Raw genomic sequence first — 15,653 nt, forward strand, 5'->3', positions numbered from 1 at the left:
AGAGAGAGAGAGAGAGAGAGAGAGAGAGAGAGAGAGAGAGCATGCTCGCCCACACGCGAGAGGGAGAGAGAAAGAGGGGAGAGAGGAAAGAGAAGATGGTACGCGCAAGTAAGAAGAGAAGGAGGAAAACGAGGAGGAGGTCGACGCTGCCGTGTCACTACCACCTGACGCCGGTAGCCAGTAGGTAATTACCTGTACCTGAACTCTCGACAAACTAAACTACCTCACGGCTTATGCGATATGACGGGGAGCCTGAGTACACACAAGCACCTTCCACCGCTTGCATAAAGGCAAGGTGGTTACACGGGGCGTCGTCGTGATATCCCACGGAAAAATCCCCTCGATAGTCTCGGTAACTGCCGCGAAGATGCCGGCAGGAAGATCACGAGTGGCGATTGCGAAAATAGTGTTTGCCGCAACGCGATAACTGGAATCGATTAAGTATATAGAAAAAAAATAAGAATGATAGAAAATATATATGAACAAGACTTTGAGAATAAATCAATATTATTAAAGAAGGAGCATGAAAATCTATGCAGATTCTTATAATAAAAACAATTTTGTATACCATCACTTCATTTAATAACAAAAGAATAAATTCGACCTTATATCATTAAATCATCCTCAGTATGTATAATAATATTAATAATTTAATGTTAATAACGATGTCAAATAAATATATACAAAGATACATCGTTTGCTTGTCGCTCGCATGCCATTTCGACTATATGAAAATTCAACGCAATAAAAAGCAAGGAAATCGCGAGGGGATTAATTTGACACCGTTATTTAGGTTGAATTATTTGTGAATTTTAAATTGCAAACGATATTGAGAATGACCTGAATGGCTTTTATTCTTTTATTGTTAAATGAATTGATGGTATAGAGAATTGTTTTCGCTATAAAAACCTGCGTGGGCTTTCCTTCCTTAATAATGTTAAATAATAGAAAAACGTCCACGCAAAGTACAGTTGTTATTTTGATATGAATCGTAATTACGTGACAATCATTGTGACCTTTCGGCTACAAGTTTCTTTCGTGCAACGTTTCTCGGTGCGTAAAACGCACGATAAATCGTTACTCTCTAGTCGGTTTGTTAACAATTTGTCACACGCCTCTTTCTGTTATCTGTCGGCGAATTAATTTGCCGGTTGACGGGCGAACGGGTAGGACAGAATGTTTAATTGCGATCTGTAAATTCAGACGTAACATTTGTAACAATATTATTCGATTGTAATACGCTATAAATATATGATAAACATTGCAGGCTCTCTCCGCTGATGTTTATTCGCTTGCGATTTATTAATGTTGATGTCGTTTTATGGGTGATAGCCGTACAAGTCAAAGTAAAACGCCACAGACATGGATTTAATTAATTACGTTGCTGCAAGCGTTTTCTTTACACACGCCTGTAACAAGTTTCCACCGAATTTATCGAATCGGAACAATTTTCTGTTCGTTTCTATTCCGAAGCGATTAAATACAGCCGAGCGAGCCGATAATGAGTGGGACTCTCCAATGACGATGACTTTACAATACGAAATCATGGCGACGCATACATCTCTGTGGTGCAACGATTGACATCTATGCGGGTGCAAGCATCCAGAATCCATCCATTTTCGAATCATGTCTCAATGCTCCGACGATTAAGTGGGCAACGCGATAAAACAAAGATTGATTATACCCAGGACGAATTCGGCTCACGGACATGTACGGTGCTAAACGAAAGCGTTGACATAATGCGGTTGCTACTGTAAAATGATCTATTTCTCTAAAAAAAAATGGCAGAAAAATAACAATTTTTATAAAACACTTAATTTTTTATTTTTACATATAATTACACAAATTATAGAAATCAACATAATGTAATAAATACAAGAAAAAGGCAAAAATATCTTCCAAAAATATTTTCTTGGTCAAAATTATTAGCATAACTAACAATTAATGTGTATTCATATTAATAATACACCTTAATTGTCAGTTGTGCTATGTTTGCACAATTTAGTGTTTTTCATGAAACAAGACGTCTGTTTTTTATTCCTGCACTAGACTGCACTAGAACTCTCTTTCTCGCTTTCGCCAAATATTAAACAATATATACCTGTCTTATTTAAAGTTCCAAAAGTGTACACTAGTTCAGTCACCGAAAACAGACCTAAGAAGAAACGTGAAGAAGTCCCGACATTCGTTCTTTGTATCATTTAGTTTAGTTTTTAACTGAGCTACAAGAAATAGTGGATTATTTTTCAAACTGAAATAATAATGGCTGCGAGCCGAGCTGGATGTTTATTGCAAAAATTTGTATGATGATTGTAATAAACAATGAAACAGACATTTTAATCTCTATATTACGCTATTTTCAATATTAACAGAAACAAATCATTTTGCACAGCATATAAATAATACGAATATTGAACGGTATACAGTTTGAAATATAAAAATTATGTCATTACTAAATCACTCACAAATCTTACTGAGGCGTTACCAGAACTTGGTCACAAACCGGATTATTTTTCTTCTGTGATTAAATTTATTTATGTCAATTTATGTTATTGTATTATAAATATAAAGTATAAAGTAACAGTTTTATAGAAGTAAACAGCTGCTATTTTTTAAAATACTGACTTTATTCTATAATAATAATCTGCTGTACTAATGCTATCGTATAGCACTGTACGTATATAATTCTCGTGCTCTCTTCTCCCAGTCCGAAAAATTTCAGACCAGACGTGAGCTCGCCACGCAATTGCGTATTCCTAAATAAAATTATAATTATAATTATGCCCGCGATATAATAACATGCAAATAATGAACGATATAATTATGTAAATAGATTGTAATGAAGTAATTAACAAACATGATTATTACATCGAATAATGTTGCGGTATAATTATTCCGTTATTGCGGCAGGTAAATAATTGTGATATCAGTTGTCACACGTATCTGATGTATTGCCATTTAATCTTGTCATAACAGTTAGCGTAATTTAGTCATTATTAAAAATGTTTCAGAAAAAGAAAAAAAAATGGGAGGAAGATTAGATACGAGGGTAGTTTGGAAAGTTCTCGGCTTGGCACAGAAATAACACCACAAATATCAACCTGCTATAATTTTAGATAAGTTTGATCCCGCCCAGAACTACTATTAAAATTTCAGATGCATTCATTAATTTCTTTGTTTCGCTCATGTAAAGCAACCAACGTTTGGTTCCATCATGGCAATGCACCCGCTCATACTTCTTCAATTGCAGTCGCGAAATGATTGTATAAATTGCTCTTTGAATTGTTTCCATGCACACCATATTCACTAAATTTAGCCCCCAGTGGCTTTTTCCTTCTTCTAAACATGAAGCAAGGAAAAGATCCGTCTCAAATTAATCTGATGAAGATGAAACTAACTTTGAAGGTTTGAGAAATCATATACAGACGATATAAAAAAAGTAAGAATATCATTAGAATAAATGTAGTTAACTGAAGAGGACTTATGTTAAAAAATAAAAAAAATTTTGCCAAAAATACGTTTTTTATCATATAAGAATTTATCATAATAGAATTTTTCGAGCTACCCTCGTACATCGGACGTGTGTTCGGAGAAAGACGGTAAGGTCTTATTGGATCTCATTGGCCGCGAGTCCACATTTGTCAAAGTTCTCTGCGCATGTAGCCAAGGTTAAAGACCGTCGGCGTGCAAGAGCATGTGCACGACACGCGAATGTTTAATCAGCGTCGCGTTGTGATTGCACGCGACTGTCACTCAGCTGAACTTGTGACGAGTGCAATCTTGCCGGCTGCGCCAATGCAGCCGCGCGTCTTTCGTTCGTACCGTCGCACGTGTATGTGTGCCTATATGCCCGTATGTATAAGAAACCTGGAGAGAAGGTATCTAGCTGGGTGATGGTAATGGTACAGCCGCGCTGCTACCACCGTACCGCCGCCACCACCGCCGTCGCCGTCGCTGCTGCTACCGCTGCTGTTGCTGATGTTGCTATCCCTTCGGCCAGCTGTTACTTCCTGCAGCGGTTCTCCATCCTTGTCTCTCGTCCGTCGCCCCGCAGCCCGCTCCACCCTATCCTCGGAAGCTTATCAGGAGAAACGCTCTCCTTCGCTGATTTCTTTTGATCGTGACGAACATCCGCGGTATTCGATAACGTCGAGCAAACGTTGGTCGTCATTTTTTATCACAATAACGGGTTGAACTTTCCATTTGGTGACACGAATCGACACAAGTGTCGTTCTACCTTTGTTATTCACTAAACTGTCAAGAAAGATAGACTGATGTGTGTATCGACTTGTGTCACTAAATGGAAAGCACCTGTTATATAGATTAAATTGGATTGAGGTTGAAAGCTCTGACGATCTCTCTCTCTCTCCGCGGAAAATATAACGATTAGCCGTAGAATCATTCGAAAAAGAAGTGTTCAATTTTTGTCTCCATTTTTTAAACACTTAAAGATATTTTAAACTTTTTTAATAAACAAAACACTATATGTTCAAATTTAAAACACAGTGTTTTGTTTATTGAAAAAGTTTGAAACGTCTTTAAAAAACGGAGACAAGAATAAAACATTTTAATATCTTAAAATTAAACACTTTTTTTTCAGTGATGTCGTTTAAAAAATATCGAAAGAGTCAATCTGCATTTTCCACCTTTTATTGATTTTGTAAAAATGAGGCTCCTAATGCAAAATTTATTTTAATAACGCTCCGAGTAAACGTGATGTAAATATGATCTGCATGAAATTACTCGAAGCATTTTAGGTTTTAGCTTTTTACAATACGGATGTCATAAATTTCGGTACATATGTGAAAGGAGGCATGTACCATAGAAAATTTCGGACAACCGCGCGCCATTTTTCTGCAGAGCTCCGTTTGTCTTCGTCGGTAATAGAAAATCAAAGTTTACCCATGTGGGTTGTCCTTGCGGACCATATGCGCGCATACATACACACACACATACAAATACACACACATACAAATACACACACATACAAACACACACACACACACACACACACACACACACACACACACACACACACACACGTGCGGGACCTGAAGGCAGCATCTGAAGTGTCGCGGCTGCTCGATGCCGCGGGTAAACTTTTCTTTGAGTTCTGCTCGAAGATATCCGTTATCCATGATAATATCTACATATTCGAACGATGCACAATTTCATCCGTAAATCTGCGTCACACGAGTCATTTGAATTTTTTTTTATATACTTTAGCTCGCACATTTCTAGTGCAAAAATGTAATCGCTCTGCTTCCAGTTTATTTACAATCAGTCAATCATATTGAAATTGCACTAACACTAGGAGTACCAATGTTTTTTTGTGTACCCATTATAAAGGGAGAAACAAGCGAGTAAATTACTTTAAAAATAAAAAAAGAGATGAAAAATGAAATATTAGTATAAAGAATATAATGATTGAAAAGTCGAAAAATTTCAGAATCCTATTTTTTCGCAAGAAATATAATATTAATTAAAAAAATAGAAACGGTCAATAATGATTGCTTGATTCTTCTATTATTAAATATATTGCAATAATGTACTAAGAACTAGATATAAGTTCCATTAAATACACAAAATGGATTTTCATGCTCATACGTGTACCGATATCTCTCGTGCATCAAATTGTTTCTCACTGAAGCTCTTTATTTCTTCGTAGCACGCATCACAGCCAGACATTCCGCAACGATGAAGAAGTTCTCCGCAAACTATTACGTCAATCAACCGTTCCTTCCATAAGTTACTTTCGCCGCACTGTTACTGACGTAAGCCATTCGCGCAATTAGCAGTTACGCTTACAGCGATCCTTACTGTTTTCGCAGTTGCATGGAACTTCGTATGACTTCACAGAAGTATAAGATTGTTACACAAGTTTATGTAGCAATTTATTTCGTAAAATTTGTCATTGAACTACTTTCGCAGCTTTTAAATCTCTATGAAATCAACAGTTATAATCCACTTGCAGAATTTAAATATAAATTAATACAGTTCTAATTTTTTCCTCTCCGAAAAGAAGAGATTAAACATTTCGAAATATATTTCTGAAAAGTGTCTTTTAATTTAATTAGACATAAAGTTTTAAATGTAAATGTCTAGAGATTCTGAAAATGAACTGTTTACTTCATAAGGTAATTTTTAGAACAATGCATGTTAAAGCCGTTATACCCTGATTTAATCTGAGTCAAAGTAAAACATTTTAAATTATAAAATACATATTTTATCTAACAATAAAGTGTATTGCAAACTTCACGGTTTATCTCGCGTTTCTAAATTTATATTAAACAAATATCTTTTCGTCAACTTGTGTACGATAGATTTAACGTGCACCGAGTGCTTGATCAAATTCTATTAGACGTAGAACTTTAGAGTCAAACCTGTCTAATAGTCCTTATCTATGAATTTGAGAAAACGCGAAAAATGATGATACCGCTCAACAAGTATCATTATAGTTATCGTTGATTCATTAAAAGTACACCAAAAATTTGAATTTGAGATTTATTGGGAGCTTTCCAGCAAGAGACACAAATTGACACAAAAGTCATCCTGTCCTTGTTCGATAAATAATCAGTAAGGAACAAAGACAGAATGAACTCTTGTGTCAATTTGTGTCTCTGCTGGAAAGCTCCCTTTATTTATTAACATAAATGACGTACTGATCACAAAAGAACGTATGCTAATCGCAGTTGCTAACTGCAACTGCACCCAGATTAGCACCCGGATTTACGCACTCGAGCCATACGCAAGGTTCCGCACGGGGCAAGGTGGTCTTCGTGGGCGATGTTCGACGGGGTACGAAGAGAGCGAGATCGATAAAGCGCACGTGCTCCACGCGGCTGAGAGTCCCTGGCTGGAAGTAAGTACGGTGGGACTCAGCTGTCGCCTCCTAATTGCCGGGACAATGCAACAGATGGCTTTGATCGCAATCCCTACCCACGGTCTTCCCGCTCTCGAATTCTCCTTCGTTCTCTCTCTCCCTCATCCCGAACAGAGCTCCCTTTTCTTCCGCCCCTTTCGCCGCCGCCGCCGCCGACGCCGACGCCGCCGTTTTTCTCGCATCCTTCTTCTCGCGGGCCTCCTCCCCGCCGATTCGATCCCGACATCTCGCGACTCCATGTGTTCGATTTCATCTCGCCGACAAGCGTACCACTTAAGCACCGAGGACGTCATCCTCGGATTTCATCCTGGTCACTGTTTCCGTCTGATCGATTGCACACTTGAAAGTTAACGCGTCACGCGATGCCTAATGTCTTTTTTTAACTTGGCTAAACGCAGAGGAGGGAGAGACGACGTATACGGGCCGTTCCCCTGAACTTTAATCAAAAATAATTGGACTTCTGTTGATAAATCTCTTTCTGGTCTTGTTATGCCATAAATATCGAAAAACGCTAGTCGTGGTTTAATTTCATTTCCTGTCTCTTTTCAAAAACAGAATTACACAAAGACAAAGGATTCAGCTTCGATTAATTTCAACTATTACAGAAACCAACTGTAAAAAATAAAAAAAAATTTTTTTAAATGGCCCAGTTAACATTTATGGGAATAGAGCAGCCTCAGGACAATTTCGTTATCCTAAAAGACCATGTCAGTAATTAAATTAAACATCGCTTTCAAAGGGGCTCTACTGTATATTCAGTACATCCATAAAGCTAAATAACATCTTGAGATTTCGAAGCGCATCACTAACTTATTCTCCCGTTAGTGCCCTGATACCGTGAGCCCTTCAGTTTTAGGGGAAGATTCTCGGTAGCGAGAAGAGAGACGGACGTAACGCCGAGGATGAGCTCCAGGTCGTAAGCCGCACCCCGTAAGTACACGCGGTGTGCGGGTGACTATCGCGAAATACACCTCGAACGGCGTAGCGTCGGGGATGCCCCGGCAGCGCGGTCGGATATGATATCAGCCCCGAGCAGAATCCCAGTGGAAGTGTCGGACGTGCCTTATCGCGTCTGGACCAGGCAGTCAGGCGGCGCACAAACCTAACCGACACACACCGGGCCAGCCAAGTTGACTGACTGCTCGCAGGAGTTTCGCCATCATCCCCCACGGAGCATATTCTATCGCTCTCTCTTTCTCTCTCCCTCTCTTACTCTCTCTCTTTCCCTCTTTTGCCTTGGCCTGTGATCTCTTGCATTACGTTTCCGTATACATATACACCACGTGCGCACATGTATGCTTCTATGCACCTAAATTCGTATTAAAGACCGCGATAGACATGTACAAAGCCGCCAAGCCCATTAACTATCAATGAAATACATAATGATAAAATAGAACTTTTCTTTTCATTTCTTTCTAATTAGGAGATCATTGTGTTTTTAATACGTCGAGAGTTTCTATCATATTTTTTGTAAAGAATTCAAATCCAAGCGGAGATAATATTTTTCACAATAAAATTATTTGAAGGTTTTAAGAATGCTTATCAGCATCAGATTATTAAAATTTTTCTAGGACGTCTGTGAGCATCAATATTATTAAATTGCTCAATTTAATTTGTGACATTATTACTCTAGTTCCAGATTTGCATTTCAAAAAACTGAAATTAAATTATTTGACGCAGTTTGTACATGATTGAAAAACATGTAGGTAATCCAACAGTAAACCAGTAGTACACTATGAACCGTTGCGATATTTCGTAAATGTGTTAGCAGATTGTGCTGCTATCATGCAGCGACTCGCATTTGAACCCCTCCTCGGCTACCCAGTCGACTGGCAGATCGCGTCATATAATGTCACATTTAAAAAATTTTGGCTTGCAAAGTAAGTTTTTTTCGTAAGTTTTACGCATTTTTTATGTTTTTGTTGTTATACCTATCATTTTTTCATTGTGCAATAGTTTTGTGCGCACATTTGGCTTTATTATTCTGTAAGCAACTTTCTGTTATATATATTATATTTTACCACATTATTTAAGAGATTATCGTGGAAAAGGTTAGATGGTCTACAATGAATCATTTTGACGTAATGAACAATGAACCATGGTATATTGTAGACCACATAACCTTTTTTACGATAATCTTCAAAATAATAATTCATTGTAATAATTATTTAGAATACGGCCTCTCTCCCCACCTAAAATCTCAATAAAAATATACTCATTTGACGCGTTTTCACTCAAAACGAAAGAAAAACACGGTGGTCGGCCTTGTGAATCCTCACCACCTTATAATTATCTATTTTATAAATAAATTTCAAAATATAGCAAATCTAAAATAATCCCAACAATTCGCAGTATAAAATATGTAGTTTATTATTAAAAATAGCATGGTTCATTGTGTACACACCCCTTGTACACAATGAACCACTTCCCGATTTTGTAAATAATCGAAATTGTGGCTAAATTAAAAAAATAACTTAAAAGTTATTGTTTACAGTATGTAGCCAATTAAATTCATAAACTGTATGCCAAAACTGAGATTTTCAATTCAATAATTGAAAAAGATATAAGCCTCTGAAATTTACATGGTTCATTGTTGGATCACTTATCCTAGTATGTAAATTCATATTGAATTATTTAAACACTAAAGATGAAGCTTAAGCGTTTAGAGTCTTTATCTCCTATTTGTTTTGTAAAGGATTTTTTAATCATATATTAATCGAACGGCACACCTCGCATCGACACGTCTATGACGATTTTATATAGCGTTGCGTCAACAAAAAGCGATCCCGAGACGAGCAAAGAGGACATGAGAGAGAACCCGCGCTCGGACGCGATGACGGGCTTTGATGTGCCAGAAGGGGCTTTTTTCCTGAGCCCCGGTTTCCAAGTTAGCTGCGGGCTCGCCGCTCGTCTAGATAACCGGCTCGGGCTGAATGTACGATTCGAGCGAGAGCGCGTGGACTGGATATACGGGTACCGCCATGCAATATTCCGAACTAATGTACGACGCGCCCACAGCGTGGGCTCTCGCGCGGACATCGGCGAGGTCGTTCCTTTTAATTTTCAGTTTCGAGGATCGGGGTCAACTTCCGGGGACACTCGTTGGGAAAGAGCGTCACACGATCTACCTAACTAGGTTCGTACTTTGAAGACCTTTCGGAATTATTAAATTAGAGCCCATGTTTTTAATACTATAGAAGTACCGAATGGTTACATAAAAAGAACGGTTTTGCTAAAATATCTAAAAATTTAGCCACATTCAGATCTAAAAATCATTTGTTAGACTATCAAAATAATTATGTAGAACGCTCAAACTGATTTCTAGAATGTCAAAGCTTTTTACAGCATTGCTTATCATACTTGAGATTCCTACGTAATTATTTTAATAGTCCAATAAAACTATTTTTAGAACTATGGTATATATACTTAAATGTTTAGATTTCAGAAAATTGTTTTTTTCTTGGCATTATTGAAGAAATTCTAAAATTTTTTAACTTTTCAATAATTGTCTTTTATACTAATAAAATATTCGGTTCATCATCTTTTTTATTTTTATAATAATTTATTCACTTAATTCTTTTAGTGAGTAAAAAAATATTAATACTTTCAGTAATGAAGCTGACAAAATGTTGGAAAAAAAATTATATATATAGGATAGGCCAAGGCGAATCGAATCAATAAACTTTGAGACAGTTGTTGTCAGTTTTTTATTTCAAATAGGCTAGTTACTTTTGCGTTGTATAGAACTGTTGTCTACTGCTTTTTTTGCACTGAAAACAATACACAACAGTTCTATACATTTCAAAGCTAATATTGATCCGATTTTGGATTCTACATATTTCTATTCTACATATTTCTATTCTATTCTACATATTTTAAAGTTATATACGTCCATTGTTTTCGTATTAAACTTACAAACTTTGCATAGGTTTACGTATAATTTACACAGTAGTTGTGTTCGCTCGAATTGAAATTTTATTAATTTCTACGCGATTTCAGTTACCTGTATCCATTTTAATTAAAAAACTTAATAATTTCGTCAGCAATTTAAAATTGGCTGTCGCATGGCGATCTTGGCAAGTGACAGATTGTAAGCGACAGCATGACGACTGACAGCTGCGCTAAGCACGGAAATCCGCGTTAAGGATGAATAAAAAAAAATAATGTACCGTGATGCGAATCTGAAATTAGATAAACTGCACTTACCGCACCTGTGCGCTACACCATCGACACGCTCTCGAACGAGAAACGTCGATATCCCGAATTAATAGAATAGCGACCTCCCGCTAGTTCGATTCAGCTGGGTACCGAGCGATTTGTTTTTTCCGGTCGTGCGATAGATCAAATAGACTAGAGTGGCCACGTTGTTAATTTTCAAACGACACGTGTCACTCCGCCGACGCGTTATTACAACATATTGCCGACTGTGATGGAAGTGAAGAGGATATTAACAACTCTGAACGTCAGGTATTCTACGCAACGAGATACTTCGAATCATTGGTGACCGTGTCATAATTAAACCTAAAGTAATAATGATACGTAATCATTCGCGTGTTAATGATTAAAGTTTCATATATTTCAATTTCGATCCCATTTTATGCCTTTTAATGCACTAAAAGGATTTTCTCCCATAACCACATATCACGAAACAACAGTCTACTTAATTCCATTATGTCATATCAAGAATCTGTCAATATGTCAGTTTACATTTTGCAAAGCATGACATTATACGAAACTAGACTATGGCAAGAAATCGATACGTCAATGCAAATTGATATTTACACATTAGCAAGTAGGTTGACCTAATCGATCGTCTTCCAAGAAAGCAGAAATTCGTTTATGAAGATATTCGTCGGCACTAGACTCTATTAAAAGCTTCCAAAATGTGGAAACTACCCCAAAAACGATATTAATATATTTTAATAAAATAAAATTTTCTCAAGATAATCGATTTTCATGTATGAGGATTGATATTATTTCAAGAATACGTAGAAAGCACCTATCGATTCACTGCTTTTTTGTCACGCAATCGATATCTTTTCAACGACACTGAGAGAAAAGCGTTTGTGACTGTACACATAATTGCAAAAATTGGAAAAATAATTATAGTTAGGAGCTCTATTGTTATAATTATTATTGCTACAATGTTAGTAGATAATAATTATACATTTATAGTTTTATACACCAAGGAGAATGAATATATACTGAGAAAAAATATACTAAATTTTAATAAATATTTGTTTGAATAGTGCCAACCGAACATTTACGTAAAAAAATATTTACTCAATAAAAGAATGATTGTTAAATCAAATTAATGGTTTTTATAGCAAATAAATATATTTTTATATTTAGTAAATATTTAGTAAATATTTAGTTTGTTACTATTCAAACAAATGATTTACTAAAATTTAGAATATTTTTTCAGCGTATTTTTCTTGAAAATAATCATAATTTTTAGTCGTTTTTGGAAACCCCACATGTCGTTCTCTTGCATCCAAAGTGATACAATTGAAAAATATGATTTTCCAGTTATTACTATGAATAACTTTGGTAAAGATTACTCTATCAATCATTAAAAATAAACTAATTTAACAATCCGTTCGCCAAATAGCATAATCACATTAGGGTAACTCCGGTATATATGCCGCACTTATCAAAAACTTAATTTATTAAGTATTATTTACTATGTTTAAAATAAACAAACTATATCAGTAAAAACTTTGTACTGTCTACTACTATGAAAAAAATATTAGAAATCCGAAATAGTTTTCGTATTAAAAAATAAACTTTTTGAAAAATCTTGCATTTTTGCTATATATACCAGGTGTACAAGTATGAAATGCGGATTTTTTTCCAAAAAAAAAAAACACGTTAAATTCGGAAGAATGATAAAAAGTGGTTTATTCAAAGTATGCTCCATTGCTAGTTACACATTTTTCCCATCTTTCGGGTAATTTGTGGATACCACGCCAGTAAAAATCTTCCCCTTTTGCCGCGAACCATTCATCGAGCCATTTCTTCACATCTTCGTATGAACCAAAGCGCTGCTCAGCAAGTGCGTGACCCATCGATGCAAACAAGTGGTAATCGGAAGGAGCCAAGTCTGGTGAGTAAGTCGCATGGGCTAGCACTTCCCAGCTGAGTGCTTCCAACGTGTCGCGAACCGGTTTTGCCGTATGTGATGGAGTATTGTCATGAAGAAAAATGATCTTATGTTGCCTTTTTCGATATTCTGGTCGTTTTTCGAGTAGCGAACGGTTCAAATCGATCAATTGTTGTTGGTAGCGTTTGGTATTAACCGTTTCAGCAGGCTTTAACAGCTCATAATAGACCACACCCTTCTGGTCCCACCAAACACAGAGCATCGTCTTCCTGCCAAAGCGATTCGGTCTTGCGATCGATGTGGCCTGGGTCTACCCATGATTTTTTGCGCTTGGAATTCTCAAAATATATCCGCTTTTCATCCCCAGTAACGATACGATGCAAAAACGACTTTCTTTTGTATCGTTCGAGCAAAATTTCACATGTGTTTTTGCGCCTTTCCATCTGCCTCTCGTTCAACTCATGTGGTATCCATCTGCCGACCTTCTGAATCTTTCCCATCTCTCGTAGGCGATTGGAAACAACTTGTTGACTAACGCTCAATTGCTCTGCGAGTTGTTTTTGTGTTTGTGAATCGTCTTCGTCCAACAATGCTTGCAATTCTACCTCTTCATACCTTTTTAGCGGTTTTCCGTGTTCCTTGTCTACAATATCGAAATCATTACTTTTGAAACGCCGAAACCATCGTTCACACGTATCTTGCGATGGAGCATGTTCACCATAAGCTTCTCGAAGTAATTTCTTTATTTGGCACAAATTTTGACATATTGAACACAGCAAAACAATACTATGCAAACACTTTTTCAATTTATCACTTATGTGCGTTTGACACTTGTTGATGGCACAACAAAATGGCATATACGTAAAATCTTTATACTACACACTGCATTGGTGCACCATCTGTTGTCTCAAATCCGCACTTCATACTTGTACACCTAGTAGATAATGGGTGGGATATATGGCAAAAATGCAAGGGTTTCAACAAACTAAACAAAGAATACGAAAGCAAAGCACTTGTATTTTGCTATACAACATGCTTTACTATTCCTCTACACGTATGTATCACGAAAAAACCACTAGGTCTTTTACACGCCTTACAGTAATCATTTTATGTAGATTATAATTTATGATGATGCTACTTGTTACACACACAGTGACAAATCGATTCAACTCACAATAATTTCATTAATATTAACAATAAGAAGCTGAAATTATAACTCTATACTAATATAACATAAAGGCATGTAACAGAGTAGTTGCGAGAAAATTATCCCTACTTCTTCTATTTTTTCTGACTTCCGCGGCGTAAATCCAGCGCGGCGTATATACCGGAGTTACCCTACGTGAAATTAATACTCGAATATATAATACTTAAAAAATTCAACGCAAGATGTTAACAAAGACTTCCGTTTCCAATAAAAATACAAAATGTTTTTTACTGTGTACTCACCCTTACTCTTAGCCTTGAGATCGAGGTCGACCGGAAAGGAGTCCACGGTGTTGGAGACGGTCGTCGGTGGATGGCAAATAATGCTGGATGACTGCAGAGCGGGGGTGGCGGTGGCGGCGGCGACTATCGCCGTGGTGGTCGTGGAAGGATTCGCGTTCACGGTGGAGACGCCGTTGCTGTTGGTGACGGTCGTGGTGATCGCCGTCGCGGGCGAAACGGCGAGCGTCGCGACGGTCGCGGTGGTGGCCGCCGACGTCGACGACGGCGAGGCCTGCTGGTAGCCGCAACATTCCTTCGTCTCTTCCTTGACCTTGATCTTGTGGAGGATCGTCGTCGTTGCCACTCCGCCCTCCACTTTCATGCTCGCGAGCCGCTTTCTCACCTGCGGGCGGCGGCATAAATTATATGCAAATTGCTTTCACGATGGACCTTGGGACAGTTACTGGGGCAAATGATAACTAAGAGTGATAACGTAATTAACTCTTTAATATATATATATGATGATTTTCCGATCTTTTACATTGATCCTTTACATATACGTTTATATATGAATTAATTTTTATTACTTTTATAAGTATACGAAAAGAATTATTAAATGATTCTTACATATACTTTAATATCTTTAATAGAAAGTATTTATAAGATCGCTTTTTTGGTACACACGATTTCTTGTCCCATATTTCTTTTCTTCGAAAAACTAGAAGCATTAAGTAATTCATTGTAACATTTATATTCAATTTTGTAAAATATACAACTTTAAATACTTTCTAAAGGTATTAAAGTAAATAACCCATCATGTAATAACCCATCATGTGTAGTAAAGGGTTAAAAAAAGAAAAGGTAGAGATTATTATTTAATCAGATGTTCCTAGTATTTCAAAGAAAAGAAAATGAGCAGAATACAAATGATTCAATCGTGTGTGTTACGGGGCACTCCTAGAAATTTTGAAATCTGAAATTGAAAGGAAAGAAAAAACAGAAAAATTTAGAAAGAGAAAAAAATAGCAATGCACACCAGAAGTTATCATATATATAATATATAATTTTATTACTTTCTCTTCCTATTTTTTATTTTTTTTCTTTCAAGAAAGATTTACAAGAATTTCATGTCATCAAAATATTATAATCGAAGATTAATAGCTTCTTCTATCAGCGACTTCCGCGAACGTGCCACCTGCTTTCGACCAGGTTTCGGGTCGACGCGGTCGCGACGACATG

The 15,653-nt window shown here is 36.8% G+C and overlaps 1 protein-coding gene and 1 pseudogene across 2 annotated transcripts in view; one reads left to right on the top strand and one right to left on the bottom strand.

The window, feature by feature from the left end:
* The window catches only part of LOC108759102 (uncharacterized), a 23,283-nt pseudogene extending 17,432 nt beyond the window's left edge, over positions 1-5,851 (top strand).
* nvy (CBFA2/RUNX1 partner transcriptional co-repressor nervy) overlaps positions 1-15,653 on the bottom strand; it is a 53,208-nt gene that overhangs the window by 21,294 nt on the left and 16,261 nt on the right. Inside the window, exon 1 of one of the 2 annotated variants that reach the window (XM_018504383.1) lies at positions 14,436-14,796. In XM_018504383.1, coding sequence (XP_018359885.1) covers positions 14,436-14,796 — 361 coding nt within the window. Of the gene's footprint in view, positions 1-14,435; positions 14,818-15,653 lie in introns of those variants that run through there. The other variant, XM_018504379.1, reaches the window with a different exon arrangement.

Source organism: Trachymyrmex cornetzi, unplaced genomic scaffold (genome assembly GCF_001594075.2).
Source record: "Trachymyrmex cornetzi isolate Tcor2-1 unplaced genomic scaffold, Tcor1.1 scaffold104, whole genome shotgun sequence".
Lineage (NCBI taxonomy): Eukaryota > Metazoa > Arthropoda > Insecta > Hymenoptera > Formicidae > Trachymyrmex > Trachymyrmex cornetzi.